The 20703-nt window shown below is 44.8% G+C and overlaps 1 protein-coding gene across 1 annotated transcript in view; it reads left to right on the top strand.

The window, feature by feature from the left end:
• Positions 1-20703, top strand: part of LOC104301951 (multiple epidermal growth factor-like domains protein 6) — a 232026-nt gene that overhangs the window by 192583 nt on the left and 18740 nt on the right. Inside the window, exons 22-27 of the mRNA XM_054166960.1 lie at positions 342-470; positions 7442-7570; positions 16127-16255; positions 17071-17196; positions 19577-19705; positions 19928-20056. Of these exons, the coding sequence (XP_054022935.1) occupies positions 342-470; positions 7442-7570; positions 16127-16255; positions 17071-17196; positions 19577-19705; positions 19928-20056 (771 nt within the window). The remainder of the gene's footprint in view (positions 1-341; positions 471-7441; positions 7571-16126; positions 16256-17070; positions 17197-19576; positions 19706-19927; positions 20057-20703) is intronic.

Genomic DNA, 20703 nt, shown 5'->3' with positions numbered 1-20703 from the left:
AGAGATGTGCACATAAGGCACTCCAGACCGGTATGCAAAGTGTCATCAAGCAAAACCTGTGAAGTCCCAGGCTTTGCAGCTCTCAGATGATATTAGTTTTCTGTGCAGAATTTAGTCTTTCAACACCCTGATGTTTTTCTAAAATAGACTTTAATAAAACCAGCCCAGTTTACCCAGGCCCCAAGGAGAACACTTAATCCCATCAGCTCTAAGGCGTTACCATTAAGCCTTGGTTCTTCTTTTGCAAATAGTAATGATTCCCATGTATCTAAAAATTCCTCATGGATCTCTGATCTGCTCCAGAATTAACCCATCATCTGGTTTTGATTCCTCCACTGCAGGATGCCCCGAGGGAAGCTTTGGCCTGAGCTGCGAGGGCAGCTGTCAGTGCCAGAACGGAGCTGCCTGCGACCACGTGAGTGGAGCCTGTACTTGCACAGCAGGATGGACAGGAACCTTTTGTGAAAGAGGTACTGCTGCTCCCTCTTTTATTGTTTAATGCAGAGAACTGCTTTTACAATTTACAGCACCTGACCTAAATAAGCCATTGAACTGAACTGGAAAATGATACTGAAGTGTGCACTTCTGTCCTGACTCAGCAAAGCATTTTGCCAGGTGCTTAGCACTGGGTGCAAGTTTTAACAGGGATAAAATGAGATACATGCTTAATACTCATAGAAACATAGAATGGTTTAGGTTGGAAGGGATGTTAAAGACCATCAAGTTCAAATCACCCTTCCATGGGCAGGGACAACCCAAAGCCCCAAACAACCTGGCCTTCCACACTTCCAAGGATGGAGCATCCACTATTTCTCTGGGCAACCTGCTCCAGTGCCCCACCACCCTCACAGTAATAAGTTTCTTTCTCAGCACACTCACAGTACTAAAGCTCTTCCTAACCTGTATCTGCCCTCTCTGTTTGAAACTGTCACCCCTCATTCTATCACTGCAATCTCCTTTAAGTACTGGAAGGCTTCTACAGGGTCTTCCTAGACTCTTGCTATATTACATCTTTAAGAAGTTTCTCTCTTTTAAAATCAGAGTCCTACTATTTGAACAAAAGCAGGAAGGTGCTTGTCCTGCCTTACACTTGATTGTTTCTAGTGCTACTCTAAAATGTGTTAGAGAAAAACAGAGGTCTATACATGTTCCCAAAGGAACTCCTTAAGAAGAGAGACACTTTTGACTTTAATCAGTCCAACAGATCATTTTCTATTGCCTGATAATTTGGTAAGGTGTTGGAAAGGTTGGAGCGGATTCCTCAGAAACAGTATGGTGAGTCAGTCCTGCGGCACCATCTAAGGAGCTTGCTGTCATTGTGCAGATCATAGAAAATACAGTCTTGACTACAACAGAAGCAGCACGTAGTCAGTCAGACATGGTGAAAGTTATTGAAGTGTAAATGACTGAAGATTCTACAAATGATGATCGTTAAACCAAAGGCACAATTATTTTCCTTAACAGAGCAGCTTTATCCAGTAGTTTGCAAGGAAGAGGCAGCAGTCGCAGGCAGCTGCTGCCCTCTGATGGGAAGGGAGCTGTTCCACAGCCTTACCAATATAGAGGCAAAGCACCTGGCTTGCTGGAATTGAGATACTGCTTGATCTTCCCCTCTCATTCTTACCAGGAATTACTACACAAAATAAATTATCTTCTCAGGCTTCTGCTGCAAAGTGTGCTCAGAATTTATGGTATCTCCCCTGTGTTCCTTCTTAAAATGATTTAGCTGAAGTCTGCTTTCATAAGCCTTTCTTTTTTCTTTTTTATAAATATTTCATTATTTTTTTAATTGGAAAAGCAATCTGGTTATCTGTGTTGTGGCATAAATCTGCTCGTTCCAGTAGGTATCAAACTGGTGACAAAGAGGCTAAAATATCCTTTGCCAAAGTAGGTGTGAGGAATATGGAGAAATCTAGGTGGCATCTACTGGAACAAAACAACAACAAGAAAAACATCCCAGCAAGTTTCAGCTTCCAAATCAGTCATGTTGGACATGTTTATCTGTTTAAACTCCTGAAAGTAGATTGTGGAGGAGAGAGCATAATTCAGTGCTTACTGTTCATACCACTGTTTTCTCTCTAGCAGGCAGAGCGTTTGCTCAGAGCTGACCTGTGTTACCTTTTCATGTAGAAACTTTCAGCCAGAACAGTTTGGCTGCTTGCAAGAGATGAAGAGGCAGGAAAATGTGTGGGTGGTTTGCCCTTGGTAGAACCTTCTTGGCACCTCTGAGGAGCTGTAGCACTTCTGTTTTTAGTGACTTGGAGATTGGCAGGGTTTCCTTCTGGCAGGGATGTGCTTTTTGCCGTCCTCTTGGCAATCCACCCACATTGGCCAGGCTCTGTGCCTTGCAGACAAGAATGTAGAGATTGAGACCCAGCATGCTGAGTTGCCTTGGCCTTCTCATATACTGCTGATGCTTCATCCAGGGCTGGAAGGGACTTTTCCATCATCACAGAGACACTGAAATTTTGCAACCTTCTCTGTTCAGAGTCCTTGGAAAAGACAGTGCCTTACAAAATCTAATATTGGTTATTGTAAATAACTAATACCAGTATCAGCCCTGCACAGTGAATGTGTTTGAACCTGCAGTTGTTACTTCAGGGGTTTTGCATTGGGGCAGCATGGGATCCAGATTTGAGATGAAATTGCAGAAGTCCCCAAGACTGCCTTTAGGCTTTTTGAGGTTGGTTTTCTTTTTTTCAGGTATAAACAAAGTATGGCCATTTTCCTTTTCATTCATTTGCTACCTTTAGCATGAAGCAGGGCTTTATAGCTTTATATCCTAGACCCTGTTGCAAAACTCCACTTCAGTGGCCATTTCCAAGTTCTTTATATGCTACAAATTTGCATAATCTCTTCTTACTGTTTATTAGCATTGTTAATCTAATCTTAGCCCTTGCTACATCTCAGTATTGGCCTTTTTTGGTATCTCTTTATGTAGTGAAGTTATCCAGGCTCATCCACCTCACTCTGACTCTGTGGATACATATTAGTGACTGTAGAAAGCTCTTGGAGGATTTGTCATGTTGAGCAGTCTTGCTACCAGCTGATGTGCTGCAGTGTCTTGACCAAGTGACCAGTGCTCATCCCTTGGAGAGACAGCCAGCCTAAGGGGCGTCAGCTGTCATGCTGGGGTGTGTTGTGGTGGTTGAGGCAGGGCAATGCTTCAGTCATATTTCATTTTCAACTGACTCAAGGCAAGCCTTTCACTTCTCTGGATTCCAGGATTTTAGAGGTGTGACCCAAGACCCTAAATGTCATTCAGTCTTCCCTGAAAAGAGCATGAAGAGTGGGGACAACGTGGCATCTCAGAAGATATTTGCATTATTCACTGAACATTGGTATGCACCTAAAAATATTGCCTGCCAGTAATGCAGATAGCAGCCAAAGCCACATCATCATCCACCAGCATGGGACAGTTTCCAAGCTAACCAGTAGCAGGAGATAATCTTGCTCCAGGTCACAGCTTTGTAAGACCTTGGTGTGAATTATGGAGGAGTTGGCTGAACTTCTGGGCCCTCAGCTGCAGGATGCTGCCAAAAGACCTCACACTTCAAAGTACTTTTGTCTGTCCATCATTATCTTAGTTCTGTTCTGACCAGCTTCAATCGGCTCTTCTTCATCTCTACCTGGTCTCATTCAGTCATACTTTTGCCTCTCCAGTAGTGTTCTGCAAGAGAGAATGGACATTTCTGAAGGTCATGCATGCCTGCTCCATCCTTCAGCTCTGTTCAGTCCATTGGAAAAATGAACCTGTTGAATCTTTTAACTCTTTCAAAAGAGCTGCAAAAGTTACAGAACCATTTCTGTTGCCAAGTGGGTAACACATATAAATAAAAGCCTGAAAAGAAAGGAATCTACTAAGAAATGTTTGAAGGCCACCTGAAAAACCCAGAAAATGCTTTCTTTGCGTTTTCTTGAAAGCATCAAAGTGATACAAGTCAAACATTTGAAGAAACACTGTGTGGTTCTTCACAAGGTCTTGATGATGGTGAATATTACCAAAGGTAAATGAAGACTTTTCAGTGATTTCTCAAAAGTGATGCTGCTAGCAATGCTTCTAGATACCTTTCCTCTCTGAGACAAGAAGGCATATGTGAGGTTCTGGCTCAAGCAACAATTAATGCCTCTGTGTTCCTGGACCATGATGGTAACAAATGATGGCTTTGTAAGTCCTTTCCCTGTCTTGTTGAAGCACAAATAACATGAGTAGCATTTTCTCCAGAAAAGGTGCCCATCATGCTCACCCACTGCTGTAGCACTTTGGTTTTAATGCACTGATAAATAAATAGGCAAGTAAAAACAAACAAACAAAAATAACCCCTGTCCATCCTAAACCAGGCTTTCTCGTAGAAGTAGCTAAATATATCAATTCTTGCTTCAAATAAATGTGAACAACTGACGTGCAAGAAGCCTAAGCCATGGCCTTCTGATATCAGGCATCCCAGAAGCTCACCAAGAAAACCAAAGAGGTTGAGATGTGTCTTTGTTCACCAGCCCTGCTTCCAGCTCTGTTGCACACCAAGCAGTTCAGGTCACCCTGCCCTGCCCTAGGGCTGTTCTGGTGCTGTTTGGGAAGGCAGATTTGGTTTTATTCTCTGAAGTGTTGAGCATCTGCTGCTTCTGCTTTGAAGGTGGTGATTGTCTTTGCTGCACCATGATGATGGTTAATTCCATCCCCCACTGCTCTGGTGTGTGTTGTGTGACCAGTTACGGGATAAGGCCAGCAGAAAGCGAATTATCCATTTTGCTTCTTGATCCAACCAAATATCCCCAAACACGCCATTTGCCCTCAAACTGGGGGCAGCAGGAGTCTTGGAGTTCTCCTGCAGTACATTTATTAATTGATGCATGAATAACAGCAACATGTAGCCCTTGTGAAGTACAGCACTCAGAGTGTGCATTTGAACTGCTGTCTGAATCAGCACGACTGCAGGACAGGCTGATTTCAGCAGTTAATCATTGTCATAAGAGAGCCCAGCAAGATCCCTGGTTTAATAAGTTAAAAGAGAAAAAGAAATGCTGTGCATGTCTAGGAAGAGCTGACAATGCTGTGTAGTCCCTGCACTGAACAAAGGAAAACTTTGTCAGCCTTTGAAGTCACCTAGGGTTAAGTGGGAGAAGTCCTTTCTGGTATGCTGTGCCATACACACCGCTGAAGCATAATGAAGAAGGACATCAAGATGAAAACCACATGCTGATGCCTCCTCCTTACAACTTGGTAACAGCTCTCTCCCCAGTATGAGCTGAACAGAGGCTGATGGATGTGTTACAGTTTTCTATCATTATGAGACAGCACATATTTGGGAAGTGGTGTAAGCCTGAAATCTTTCTCTATGCCAAAGAAGAAGCTGCAGCCTGGACAGGATGAAGGAAAAAGCAACCTTTTGATTTTGAGTAGACAAAACAATCACATACAAGCTGAGCAGGAGCTCTGAGAGCAGAGACACCAAAGCAGGTGGTGGTAGATAAAAAGCTGGACAGGAGCTGGCAGTGTATGCTTGTAACCCCGGTGGCCAGCTGCATCCAAAGCCACATGGCCAGAAGGTCAAAGGAGGAGATTCTGCTGCTCTCCTCCACTGATGTCCAACTCTGGAGTCCTCAGCACAAGGACATGGAACTATTAGACCAGGTCTAGAAGGGGTCACAAAAATATCAGGGGGATTTAACACCTATGAAGAAAGGCTAAGAGAGTTGAGGCTGTTCAGCCTGGGGAAGAGAAGGCACCAGAGAGACCTTATTGTGGCCTTTGAGTACTTAAAGGATTCTGTAAGAAAGCTGAGGACAGAGTTTTAAACAGGCCCTGTTGTGACAGGACAAGATACAGGGAAGGAGTTTTTTTGCACAGGGGGTGATGAAATGTTTGCCCATGTTGCCCAGAAAGTTGGCAGATGTCCCATCCGATGGAACCATTCCAGGTCAGGTTATTTGGGGCTCTGAGCAACCTGCTCTAGTTGAAGATGTCCCTGCTCACTGCAGGAGACTTGGACTTTAAAGGTCCCTTCCAACCAAACCCATTCTCTGATTCTGTGTTGCGTTGCCACACTGCCACTATCACTGTATGAAGGTCCAGATTTGCCTGAATCCCCAGTTACTGAATTTCCTTCCCCTTGTAGCCAAAGTGCTTCCTAAGGGTGGACTGAACTCTTATTTACAGAAGAGGTGGCAAAAGTAGACTGGGTAAAGAAAGAGCCTGGGTGTGAAGAAGAGACAGGGCAAGGAAAGGGGTGGAAGAGTCCAACAGCAGAAGAAATGAATAACGATGTGACTGTGATTTAAGAGCCATGAAATGAGTGTGGAGGCTCATTGGGTACTTGTGTATGTAACAGTAAGACTCTATTGAGAAACCAGTCATTCTGATTTCATGGTAGAAGTGTGAGGACTGGGATTTAAATATGTTTATCTTGAAGAAGCAGGGCAAAGATCTAAGTTTTATTGCATAACTGCTCATTTAATGAGCACCATCACTGCTGGGGCCGAGTGATTTGAGGAGAGATCGACATACTCCTGCGTATCTACAGATTTATTATCATTTAGTATCACATAATTATGCATGTACTTATATAAGCTAAACACACACGTGGATGTGCAGATGGAGAGGTTAAATTAAGGCTATATAGACAACATAATTCCTAATTATTATTTATTTGCTTTTTTTTTTAACTCTGTGTAGCAGCCTTAATGTTCTTGCAATGCAACGTTTTGGGTATGATGCATCCCACTTACAGGCACCCATGGCTTATTTTTCACTGCTGTCAACACTGCTCCTGGCATAAATTATATCTAAGGAGCTGCTCTTCTTTATGTGGCCTAGATGTAGGCACTGAGCTCCTTTAGCTCCCTGGAGTTGTTTTGCTACATTTAATTTGTATTGGGTTTTTGTTATTTGGTTTTTTTCAACTCATTCTTTTTGCCAAGTTTTCATTTCAGCACTGAACTGCAACTTTGTGGCTTATGTTCTTTGCTAAAAAAAAAATGCTTATCTATTTCTAAAGTACCAGGAGAGTAAATAGGAGCATAAGTTTTTGCATTTCAGGAAGGCAGGGAGATCATCAGAGAGGGCCCCACTGTCATGCATTATGTTGAATTATTTCCTGTTTTCTCTGTTCATTACAGAAGCACAAGTACTGGCTTGTGGGAGTCCAGATCCATTCTCTCTTCTGCTTCTTGGCTTTTCACTATTCTCAGCCCTGGTTTTCTGTGCAGGAATCGATTGGTGTGTGGTATGGGCTCATGTTTTTCTGAGACACACATGGCAGAACTGAGCAGGCTTAACCCTCAAAGCAACTTTGGGTCTTAAGCATTGTCCCAGAGTGACATGTGACAAAGCATCCAGGGGAAAAAAATGAGCAGCACCCTGTGTTTTCAGATCTCTGAACTAGAATTTACCCAGAAAGGAAACAGGAACTCTGCTAAAAATGAAATTTGTTTGTATTTTCAGCTTGTCCAGATGGATTCTTTGGGCTCGACTGCCACCAGGTGTGCAAGTGCAAGAATGCTGCTGGCTGCGACCACATCCTGGGAACCTGCCGCTGCCTCCCCGGCTGGCTGGGAGAGACCTGCGAGCAGCGTAAGTGCAGACCACGCTCTCCATCCCAGCTCACAGACTCTGCCAGCACTAACACGAGGGAGTGGAGGATGACCTCTTAGTTTAGGAAAGATGTTAAGTTGCTGGAAAGTGTCCAGAGAAAGGCAACAAAGCTGGGGAGGGGTTTGGAGCACAGCCCTGTGAGGAGAGGCTGAGGGAGCTGGGGTTATTTAGCCTGGAGAAGAGGAGGCTCAGGGGAGACCTTCTTTCCATCTGCAACTACCTGAGGGGAGGTTGTAGCCAGGTAGGGGTTGGTCTCTTCTCCCAGGCAATCAGCACCAGAACAAGAGGACACAGTCTCAAACTGTGCCAGGGGAGGTTTAGGCTGGATGTTAGGAAGAAATTCTTCACAGAAAGAGAGATTGGCCCTTGGAATGTGCTGCCCAAGGAGGTGGTGGAGTCACCATCACTGGAAGAGTTTAAAAACAGGCTGGATGAGGTTTATCATGGTTTAGTTGACTAGATGGTGTTGGGTGATAGGTTGGACTCGATGATCTCAGAGGTCTTTTCCAACCTGCTTAATTCTGTATTCTGACCTATTAGGGTACAATTTTAGATAGGTCACATTCCTTTCCAAGGATATTGAAAAAGGGAACAATTTTTGGGCAGCTGCCTAAATAATCAGCTTCTTTTAGTTTTTATTTTTTTAACTGCCATTGGCACTGTCAAACATTACAAGCATCAGGTTTTAAATAGCAGAGCTGTCTGCCTCTTGCCATATGACAAAGCTCTGCTTTTTACTTTCGTGCAACACGAAGAGATGAAGTGTTGTATCTCGGTTTCTGGTGCATCTCATCTCATCATCAATTTAGGAAGTGACAGATTACAAATGTGCAAAGAGGAATAATCAAGGCTTGGGACTGTTTTGTTAATTGGGCATGACAAAATAGTTCTGAAACTAATTTTTTAGAGTAGTTATTTGTTTAAAAATAAAAAGGAGAGAGAAAAGAAAATAAATAAGGCAGTTTCCTACATTTTTCAGAAATATGGATTATCCTGTGCAAACTGTTCTAGGTGAACCTGCTCTGGCAGGAGGGTTGGAATAGATGATCTCTGGAGGTCCCTTAGGATCATAGAATTGTGAGGGTTGGGAACTCAAGGATTGGTTCCAATCCCCCTGCCATGGGCAGGGACACCTCACACTAGAGCAGGCTGCTCACAGCCACATCCAGCCTGGCTGCAAAAACCTCCAGGGATGAGGCTTCTACCACCTCCCTGGGCAATCTGTGCCACTGTCTCACCACCCTCATGGGGAAGAGCTTCTTAAAACCCACTCTAAATCTATCCATTTCTATATTTGTTCCATTCCCCCTAGTCCTATCATTACCTGACACCCTAAAAAGTCCCTCCCCAGCTTCCTTCTAGGCCCCCTTAAGGTACTGGAAAGACACAATTAAGTCTTCTCAGAGCCTTCTCTTCTCCAGACTGAACAGCCCCAACTCCCTCAGTCTGTCTTCATAGGAGAGGAGCTCCAGCCCTCTGTTCATCCTTGTGTCCCTTCCCTGGACACCTTCCAGCATGTCCAGATCCTTCATGTAATAGGGGCTCCAGAGCTGGATGCAGTACTCCAGGTGGGGTCTCACTAGAACGGTGTAGAGAGGGAGAATCACCTCCCTCGACCTGCTTCCAAGTCCTGGCATTCTGTGTGATTCTGTGATCCCACAATCTTGAAGCTGAGTAAGGGTTGGGTTGGGGGTTTGTGTGTGTGTTTGTGGGTATGTATATATAAAATTGGCTCTTCTGAGTAACCATTTATTGAATTTCATGGGAAATGAAATAATTTTATTCAGCTATTGAAATCATTGAGCCTGCTTTCAAAATTTGGCAGACAGGTGAGAGGTTTTTTTAGAAGATTTTCAGGTTTTAGCCTCTCAGCTTTGTAATTTCACTTCATGATGATGTCTACACTTCCTTTTGATATTTCTACTGTAGGACTGTTGTGTAGAGCTGGGGCTCAGAGAAGCTGTGCAAAGAGCCAACTTTCATTGTTGGTGAACACTTCCATAAGACTTCTTTAATCCCTAGATTGCAGATTCCTGCAACATAAAAAAATTGGTTTAAAGTATAAAATGGAGAGAAAGGCTACATGTATTGAAGCAGCTCCTTTGACCAGCCATATACCAGGCTGTCATCAGTCCTGTTTGAGGACTGCTCTTGCTCTTCATAATATTCTTTCCTCATTAGCCACCCCCCAATCCCCGCCAAAGCAGTGTAGCCTATTTTCTGAAAGGATTTCTCCTGCAAAATCCCCTGCTCTCTTGATTTACAGAATAGTCAATGCTGGTGAACCTTTCCACTTTTTTAGATATTTCTGCAAACATCCCATAATTTCAGTCCCTTTTCTACCTCCTGTCCCTTCCATAGGAAATCTTGGCTCTCTGTCTGCCTCCACTTGAAGACATTGGTGGCAACAGTTCCTGTGGTTGTAGGCCAGTAAGATTGCCATGGAACAAATGCTGAGGAAGAACCATATAGCCATGCCACAGAGCAGAAAAGGTGTCACTGAACAGCCATAATGTTTGCTTCTTGGCCACAACCAACTCAGACTACCCTCAGCTAAGCGGCAGTGTTAGCACTGTGTCACCTTGGCCTTTCCCTACTCCCTGGACTCCATTAGGGATGGGAAGCTTAGTTCCTACATGTCATTAAATTCAATTAAGAAATGCAACTCTTTGTCAATGGAGTTCTGTGCCCCCTCTACTCACATAAGAAAAACCCTGTTTATTCTTAGACTGCAGGCATTAGAGCATTGTGCCAGGTTGATTTATTCCTCATGCTGGAGAAGATGCCAAAGCCTATGAGGTCTCCTTTCCCTGTAAACAGAAGAACAAAATCAATTAACAGAGCAAAGGATAACCTCATTTTCTCTTGGCTAAACAAGGAGCCTTCAGTTTGGTTTTAAGACTGAACCTCAGCCACGCTGCTCCAAAGCTGCTCACAGATAGACAACCATGTCTTGGAGACACCAGCTCACCACTCCTCATCCTTGTCAGGCTTTTAGTGTTCCCTGTGCTGGTTCCTGGGACTGGCCAGCCCTAGCAGCTGGAAGGACAGCACTTGAGCTCAAGTAATCAGATTGCAGGCAATGTGCTGGAGGATATTGAGGACTAATTTTGACATCATGGGATTTGAATTGATCTTAAGCTGACCATGCAGTGCATTTTGTACACTGAGATCTAATTATGGGCAATACAGACAGTAATGCTTTTTATTGAGGCTGCCTAACACTCTCCATTACAAAACCATGTTTCTCAACTGCTTGTACACGAGTTCTATTAATCTGGGATGAAATTTGCCAAGCAAGATCTGCCTCAACTTAAGCTTGTGTTTTGTTTTTTTCCTTTTGAGTGGCTGCCCAGAAGATTTTAGTGTCCAAGGAAGGGGTTTAGGAGCAGTATGTTGCCATTTTTATTGTATTTTATTTTTCTTAAATGGACTTTCATTTAGTATTGTGATACCTCTGATGCAGAAGCAAGGACTGATATTTAGTATCTCTTCATGCCAGATGTGTAACCTTCCTTTCTCTATGCAAACTCATTCAGATTTTGTGGTCCCAAAAAACCCCGAAACCAAAAGCAAACAGACAAAACAAAAACCAAACAACAAAAAAATAACAACAAACCAACCCCCATACCCTCTAAAATACAGAATACAGAATTAAGCAGGTTGGAGAAGACCTTCGAGATCCTCAAGTCCAACCTGTCACCCAACACCATCTAGTCAACTAAACCATGGCACCAAGTGCCTCATCCAGTCTCTTTTTAAACACCTCCAGTGATGGTGACTCCACCACCTCCCTGGGCAGCACATTCCAATGGCCAATCTCTCTTTTTGTGAAGAACTTCTTCCTTACATCCAGCCTAAACCTCCCCTAGCACAGCTTGAGATTGTGTCCTCTTCTTCTGCCACAGGTTCCCTAGGAGAAGAGACCAAACCCCACCTGGCTACAACCTCCCTTCAGGTAGCTGTAGATGCCAATAAGGTCTCTCGTGAGCCTCCTCTTCTCCAGGCTAAACAACCCCAGCTCCCTCAGCCTCTCCTCACAGGGCTGTGCTCCAGATCCCTTCCCAGCTTTGTTGCCCTTCTCTGGACACCCCCCATAAAATCATGTCTCACATGGTCTGTAGAAGCTGAAAAAAATTACATATATGCATTTTGCCTTGATTCTATTAGGACTAAAGATGCCTCTTTCTGGAGCTGTTTGGGCTCAGCAGGATCCTCATAGAAACGGTTCTTTGTGGTAAAAGAGAGATCACACTGGTTTGCAAAATAAACAAGCACGGAAAGATTGACTCTTCCAAAATCCTTGCTCGGGGCACTGATAAGCAGAGGTTTGACATTTCATGGTGTGTGAGCACTTGACTTTGCAAATTCCCTGTTCTTTTGAAGCCAAAGCTTCATTTTGGGGAGAACAATCCACAGGAGCTGCACGAAATCAAAGCTTCTGGGCACCCTATGGAGTCTTAGTGCCCATCTTTTCCCTGTGCTCCTTGACACTTTTGATGGCTGTTGACTTCCAGTCTGGAAGAAAATCTCCAGTTTTAAGTGTTCCTTACTCTGCGTGCAGAAAGGGATTTTCAAGGCTGCAAACGACTAAATCCTCCTTTTGCAGACAACAAGCACCAAGGGGAAAATTTTGAAGCAGAAAGAAGTGTGATAATTTAAGCCTCTCTCTTCTGTCTTCCATTTGCACTTCTCTTGAAGAAAGGAGAAAAGGCCCAGGGATATTTGTACTTTCCATTGTGGAACTTCATAAAATAGCTTCAGTATATCAGTTGTTATCTTAATCTTCAGAGAAGAGCTCTGACAAGCAGGATTGTCCTATCATCAAGAGGCTTGAAAAAATAAAGTTGGTACCTACCAATAATTCAGCCAAGAATTAAAATTTTCTTCCTCAGAGATTTCTGCTTTCTTACCAGAAATGCCACTGGATAACTTGTCTTCCTGATAAGCACAGCAAGAGCTTCACACACATACTCCAGAAACCTCTCACCAACCACTAGTAACCAGTCAGGGGACCTGGTTATGAGTTGGTTTTTCCTTTGGCTTGGTTAGGCTACAGTTCTGGTCTGTATTGTGGAAATTTTTAGTTTTGCTCCCAAAACCATGCCAGAGCTCTGTAGAATGGGTTGAACTTTTAACTTGGCAACCAAGCCTCACTTGCAGAATAAACTTAACTGTGATGGGACTGAGCTCCTGCACTTTCTTGTGGTTTCCATATGGATTGGGGTCCAAGCGATGATAAAAATGAATACTGTTGAAAAGCAGCCCTAGGAGAGATGGTGTCTGTGAGAACCACACTGCGAAGAGGGAGCTCCTCAGATGGGAAGAAAAGATCCAAGATACTTTCAACTGAGTTCACTGCTGAGGTCAAGATGGTTTAACGCTTCCCTTCACTTCCCAGGGACGTCTCCTTCCACAGCACTGGATCTTGTTCTGAACATTGACAGACATAGAAGTTTTGGTCAAAAGTCATTAGGGTCTGATCCTGGGAGATTTCATAGAATTTTAGAATGGTTTGTGTTGGAAGGGACCTTTAAAGGTCATCTAATCCAACCTCTGCAGTGGGCAGGGACATCTTTAACCAGATCAGGTTGCTCAAAGCCCCATCCAACCTTACCTATGTGAGGCATCTACAACCTCTCTGTACAAGCTGTGCCAATGTTTCACCACCTTCAGTGGTGAAAGTTCAAGAGAGACAAGGACCTACTGGATAGGGTCCAACAAAGAGCTACAAGGATGACTGAGGGACTTGAACATCTCTTCTATGAAGAAAGACTAAGAGACCTGTATTAGGGGTCAAGGCTTTTTTTTTTCCCCCTCTCCAAATCATGTAGCAGTGCTGCAGGGATGAGAAGCTCTGACAGCTTTGTACAAGTGAAGGAGAACCTCTGTAAGGCAGGCACAAAAAACATGCAAGGAAGCTATCCACCTTCATTACTTTATTCTCTATTTTTTGGGTGGGATCTGAAGAAAATAGGGCAGCAGTGCTCTCTGTTTACCACATTTGAAACACTCCAAATCTGAGGTGCAGTGGAGACCACAGGAACCTTATTACTGCCATTTTTCATAGACAGCGGCAGTGAAGAAGGAGCTGCAGCAAGAGTAGATTTGGAGATGGCTGCATTCAGTTTCCACCTGGGAACCAGCTGCTTAACCCAATGCCTTGGAATTATCACCCCTCTCTGACCAAAGAATGAGATTCTGGGTGAGCAGAGGCATCCAGCTGTGAAAAATGAAGGCTGAAAACAATGAAGTTGTCAGTTCTCTTAGCAGGATGCAAATAAATACCTGAGCTGTCAAGCCGGTGGTTCTGCTGGACCATTAGTTTAGCACAAAGACATTCCACAGGGCAGGGGATGACAGCTGATCCATCACCTGAGCAATCCTGCCCTTCGATAAAAACCTCTCTGGAACATGCTCTGATACATATTTTTAAGTGTCAGGCATGGTTAATATATGGGCTTAGGCACCTTTATGATGTGAATAGCGTGTCATCAGAAGCCAGTTTCAAACTGATTTCCCTAGTACTGGGTCATGTCTCAGGTTTACTCTTGTGCAGTGCCTCCTGTGATGCCTCCTGATGGAAATGTTATGGACTTGTCTCGTTGCAGCCTGCCAAGGGGACAGCTATGGGCCAGGCTGCAGTCCTCTTTGTCACTGTCACAGCAGAGCTCACTGTCGTCATGTAAGTGGGATGTGCCTTTGTAGTCCAGGGTACCAGGAAGGTACAGTCAGAAATTCCAACCCCTGGCAGAGGACTGTAGGAGGGAAAAATGAAACTTCAGTTCAGGGAACTTTTGTTGGCATTTTAATTATCAGCTCAGTGCTCTGTGTTGCCCTTGGGCTTGAATCCACACAATGACATGATTTGGTTTGTTAAATGCATCTGTGATGCCACTGAGTGGAGGAGTTCAGCATGCATGAGGAAGAAGGGGCTGAAACAGAGTCATAAACTGGGAAAAAGCTGATTTTGAAGGCTAATTAAGGGAAAAACAGTCCATAGAAACCCCACTATGACACTGAAACTGTCTTGTTTCTATGACCTCCTTTACCATCCCATGCACTCAACTATCTCTGTCATTATCAAACCCTGTTCCAGACAGAGGCTAAATCCAGAACATGTTAAAGGCTTTAGGACTTCCAACCTTGGCAATCAGACCAATGCACATGACTCAAACACAAGCCCAGCTCAATGAGCCTGAAGAGAAGAGGCTGGCAAAGAAAGGCTGCACTGAGGCTTACATTGCACATCTTAATCCCCTGCATCCAAGCTGCTAGAAAATGTTTCTCCACCCCTCTTGCAGAAGGCTTTTTTTCCTGCACCTTTCTCACAAGGTACCTGGCTCCAGTGCCACAGAACTGGGGATACCGGTGTGGATGTCCCTGGGTGAGCTGGAGTGTGGAGTCAGTAGCATCACACAAACAATGGCTCCTCTTTGGCATCAGGATGGTCAGGGAAAGGAGATGAAAGCTGGCAGGGGTAAGGGAAGTGACTTGCCCTTTAAGGCTTGATGTGAAAAGCTCTTCCCACGAAGGAAATAAAAAAATCAGGAAGGCACCAAACAGTTCTTGATGGAATTTACAACACAACCAAAAACTTTGTTTTGCATGGAGGCCTCTAATACAAAGCCAAAGCAAAAGCTAGAGAAAGAGTTGTTGTCAGATACAAAGACATTGTCAAACAAACCCTTGTTCTGTCATGGCACATTTTAGAGATTTCTTTTTGAAAGCAAGGGAGAAAGTTCCTCACAGAGTCATTCATCATTGGAATGGGCTGCTCAGGGAGGTGGTGGAGTCACCATCCCTGGAGGTGTTCAAGAGGGGATTGGACGTGGCACTTGGTGCCATGGTCTAGTCATGAGGTCTGTGGTGACAGGTTGGACTCGATGATCTTTGAGGTCTCTCCCAACTTTGGTGATACTGTGAGGTCAAAGAAGTGTGTGGGGCTGGGTGGCCAACCTCTGGTGACTCTCTTTTTACAGAGTAAAAACTTGCTCTGGTTAAGATCTCAAAAGGTGCTGCTCTGGCACATATGCCAAAAAGAAAAATATTAGGTTTTATCCATAGGTGTTGGTTGTGATGGGAATTCATAAACTCTCTTAATTGAAATAAGGTAAACTGTGAAATATCATCAGCCAGCTGTAGGTAGCAGGATCAATTAGAAAGGGAGCTGGGATTTTAAGAGGACTGTACAAATGTTCTGAAAACAGGGAAATGAATAACTTCACTCCTTGAGAAGCTTGGTGGGAATCAAAAGGTAGTTTTTGTAGGTGCAAACAAAAAAAATCTCAAGGCCATTTGATGAGTCATAGCCAATTGTGCTCATCACCTGCTTTGTAGCCAAACCAGTTTTAGGTGGGCCTGTGTCATTCCTTATCAGTCATGGTCCCATCATTACTCATTTGTACCTTCCACAGCATCTCCACCATCACTGTTTGGCCAAGAAGGGGTGCAAGGTGGGAAAGGTTATGTTTAACTTGCACCCTTCTCCTGCACATCTTAATGGAAGACTCTTGTCCTGCTTCTTCTTCACAGCCTGTCCACATGGATGGTATGGTGCAAACTGTCAGCAGCTCTGTGTCTGCCATGGCCAAGCAACGTGTCACAGTGTGACGGGAGAGTGCCGCTGTCCCCAGGGCCGGATGGGGATAGCGTGTGAGCTGGGTGAGTCCCATTGCATCCTCCAGTGCCTTGTTTCAGTCTTTCTGCAAGGACATTCAGTCTGGTGGGGTCTGATTTTAGACAGACCAGAAAAAAAGAGAGAGCATTGGAATGGGCTCCCAGGGAGGTGGTTGAGTCGCCAGCCCTGGATGTGTTTAAAGGTCGTTTGGATGTGGTGCTTGGGGATATGGTTTAGGGGTGAACCTTGTAGAGTAGGGTTATTGGTTTGACTTAGTGATCCTGAGGATCTTTTCCAACCTGAATGTTTCTGTGATTTTGAGGGGCAGAGGGATGGAGAGCACCAGCTGTGGTGAAACTGAAAATTATGGGTTGGTCAGTCACAAGTGAGAAGGCTCAGGGGAGGTATGGTGCTGGCACTTGAACACACTGTGATCCTAAAAACTTACTGCATGGAATAGGAGAGTAAGCTACTCTTTGTCCCTTGGGGTCAGGGAAGATAGGTAACAAACTCAATTTGAGGAGAGAAAAAGTAATTATAAAAAGTCCTCCAAGAACAGGCTGTTCAGGGGGGTTGTGGAGTCACCCTTTCTGGAGGTCTTCAAGATGCGTCTGGATGTGTTCCTGTGTGATCTGTTCTAGGTGATCCTGCTGTGGCAGGGGGATTGGACTGGATGATCTTTTGAGGTCCCTTCCAACCCCTAATATTCTGTGATTCTAGAGAATTTTGTCGAGGGAGGCTTCACAGTCTCCCTCACTGAAGGTATTTAGGTGTCTCATTGTATTTCAGAGGCAGAAATATGCTCTCCCTGGAGCCCTTCCAGCCTGGTTCCCCATCAGTCTCCCCCATCTCATTTCAGAGTGTGGTGACAGGAGATTTGGAGAGGGCTGTGAGCAGAACTGTAGCTGTCACCATGGAGTTTGTGACCTGCACTCAGGGAAATGCATCTGCCACAACGGCTGGACTGGGGACCGCTGTGATGTTGGTAAGGGCACTTTCTTCTGCAGGTGCTTTGTCTTAACACCCTCATCTACTATCAGCCATTTTTGTCTCTACCACCTGAAGCCTGCTTTGATTTTGTATCTTAATTTTCTAGTATTCTGTAGACCAGTAAGAAACAATGCTGGTGTGTGCACTCACTGCAGTGTCCTACTGCCAGGTGCCAGTCCAAATCATTTTAACTTCTCTGTTCCCTGCCTGCTAAGATAATGAAGGTGTTTCTCTACCTTATGGCCACAAGGAAGAAAATATGAAAGAAAATTAGTTTTAAGGAGTTTGTCATGTGCTGCTGTGTCTCGAAAGTCATTGAGGGGAGCTCTGTAGGAGAAGGTTTGTTTTTGGATAGATTTGGGACAGCTATGTTTTGCCCTTGAGCTAGGAATGCACACCTTATCAGTAATTGATAGAAAGGAATGGAATGGAATGGAATGGAATAGAATTAACCAGGTTGGACAAGACCTGAGAGATCATCAAGTCCAACCTATCACCCAACACCATCTAATCAACTAAACCATGGTAAACCTCATCCAGCCTGTTTTTAAACTCTTCCAGTGATGGTGACTCCACCACCTCCCTGGGCAGCACATCCCAAGGGCCAATCTCTCTTTCTGTGAAGAACTGCTTCCTAACATCCAGCCTAAACCTCCCCTGGCACAGCTTGAGGCTGTGTCCTCTTGTTCTGGTGCTCATTGCCTGGGAGAAGAGACCAACCCCCACCTGGCTACAACCTCCCTTCTGGTAGTTGTAGACAGCAATGAGGTCACCCCTGAGTCTCCTCCAGGCTAAGCAACCCCAGCTCCTTCAGCCTCACCTCACAGGGCTGTGCTCCAAACCCCTCCCCAGCTTTGTTGCCCTTCTCTGGATGTGTTCCAGCAACTCAACATCTTTCCTAAACTTGAGGGGCCCAGAACTAGACACAGGACTCAAGGTGTGGCCTAGCCAGTGCTGAGTCCAGGGGCAGAATGACTTCCGTGCTCCTGCTGGCCACATTATTCCTGATGCAAGCCAGGATGCCCTTGGCCTTCTTGGCCCCCTGGGCACACTGCTGGCTCATGTTCAGCTGCTGTCAACCAGTACCCCCAGATCCCTTTCTGCCTGGCTGCTCTCCAGCCACTCTGACCTCAACCTGTAGCATTGCATGGGGTTGTTGTGGCCAATGTGTAGAACCTGGCAGATTTGCCTTTGTTTTATTTAAAGCCGTGTTTGATCTTTGACTTAGAAAAGAATGTAAGCATCTTGTAACTGAAGAGAAAGACTTGGCAGAATTTGGTTGAATGTGTTGAAATGTTGTTTTGTTATTTTAACCTATTGTATGTCTTCGTTACACCCATGCCAGCAGAAAATAACCAATGAAGATGTGACACACATGCTTTCTAAAAGAGTATATAACCTTGCTGTGTAATGTAATAAACCTCTTGGCCTGGAAGCTGTGCTTGTAGTGCCTTTAGGATGATCAAACACCAAAACCATATTACTACAGAGCTCAGCAATTTGGTCTATAATGGTTCAGACTGTACCACTCTTGCATGTGGTCCATGTTGTCCAGATTTGATGTAGCTGCCTGGCACATTTAAATCCATCTAAATCCCAGAAATAGAAAACTCATAAGCAGTAGACCTCAGATGACTTGAAATGTGCTTTCAGCTTGGGCACTGAAGTGCTGTGATTTTCACGACCTACAAGCAATTTTCTGACATTTTCTGAGGTGCTGAGAATTCCCAAAGCCTCAGCCACCAGCATGACCTATGAAGCCCTTACTATGCCAACCTTCCTTTCCCTCAGGCCTTGCTTTGTCTTTGATCACTTTGCAGAGACCTGTGAGATGGAAGGCAGTATGTAGTCACAGCATGCTTTCACTTTTCAAGCAACTGTCCCTTTGCCCATCTATAATTGGAAAATGGAACAAGTTCTTGATTTTTAAGAGGTTATAGAGCACTGGAACAGGTTGCCTGGAGAAGTTGTGGAGTCTCCTTCTCTGGAGAGATTCCAAACCCACCTGGACATTCTGGTTGACCTGTCCTGGGTGACCCTGCTTTTAGCAGAGGCTGTTGGACCAGATGATCTGCAGAGGTTGCTTCCATCCCTCACCATTCCGCGATTGTGTAAAATCAAGTGACATCAGCATCTCTGTATTTGTGCTGCAGCCTATGACTAAGCCTTTGCAAACTTTCACGTGCAGACTCATGAAGGGCCAGTACTAAGTACTTTTAATACTTTTAGTATATTCCCTTTCAATGATATTTTCTGGGCATTCAGTCTTCTGCATCCCCCTGGCCATGTGCAAGAAGAGTATTGGCTCATTTGCCCATGACAGATGCTTTCTGTGCAGTGGGAAGAACTCTTGCTCTCTCTGCTTCTCCTCACAGTCTGTCCCCCAGGATTTTTCGGCGAGCGCTGTGAGGAGCAATGTGACTGCTTGCATGCCTTGTCCTGCCACCATCAAACTGGAGCATGTCACTGTGAAAAGGGATGGCGAGGGAGGCACTGTGACAAACGTGAGTGTCTGCTGGGTGTCCATGAAGGAAGGATCTGCTCAGGGTATATATTGCTCCTGGATCTGGAGCTGATGACAGGGTCCTTTAGTTTCCATGTTGCTTTGAGGGCGTCAGTCTGGAGGTGCTCAAAGGGATGGGTGTGGCAAATCCATTGGTGGGGAATAGCTCTGTCGTGCTGTCCTCTGTCCCATGCCCTAACGAGGGTTGGTTGCACTCTTGCAGCTTGCTTGCCTGGCCGCTATGGCACAGGGTGTGCCCAGCGGTGCCGGTGTCCAGCTGGTGTCCCCTGCCATCACCTGACAGGTCACTGTGGCTGTCCTCCAGGATTCACTGGCTACGGCTGCCAGAAAAGTAAGTTTGGTATAAGAATGCAAACACTAACCTTGAAAATTAATTAAGAAATTAATTTCTTATATATAAACCTGATGGTATAACAAAGAGGGAGGAAACAGCAACCTCAAGCAAGGGCTGCTTATCGTTCATCCCTGTGGTTTGTCTAGCTTGGCAGGATTTGCTCTCTAGGTTTGCAGCACTTGGGCTGGCAAGGAGCAACTGAGGTCTGAACTGAACTAAAATGTGCCCTTGTTGCCAAGAAGGCCAATGGTATCCTGGGCTTCATCGAGAAGCAGGTCAAGGGAAGTTGTCCTTCCCATCTGCTCTGTCCTAGAGAAGCCAATACTGGAGTACTGTGTCCAGTTCTGGTCTTCCCAACTCAATAGAGACAGGGAACTACTGGAGAGAGTCCTAAAAAGGGCTACAAGGATAACTAAGGGACTGGAACATCTGTTTAATAAGGAAAGGCTGAGAGACCTGGGGCTCTTTAACCTGGAGAAGAGAAGGCTGAGAGGGATCTTATTAAAGTTTATAAGTACCTGCAGGGTGGGTATTGAGAGAAAGGGACCAGTTTATTTTCAGTGCCCTGTGACAGGAAGAGGGACAGTGGGTACAAACTGGAACACAGGAAGTTCTCTTCCGCATCAGGAGAAACTTCTTTATTG

The sequence above is a fragment of the Dryobates pubescens genome, chromosome 13, assembly GCF_014839835.1.
Source record: "Dryobates pubescens isolate bDryPub1 chromosome 13, bDryPub1.pri, whole genome shotgun sequence".
In the NCBI taxonomy this organism is placed as follows: domain Eukaryota; kingdom Metazoa; phylum Chordata; class Aves; order Piciformes; family Picidae; genus Dryobates; species Dryobates pubescens.
The sequence above is the reverse complement of the archived record's forward strand: the minus strand, read 5'-3'. Positions and strand labels throughout refer to the sequence as shown.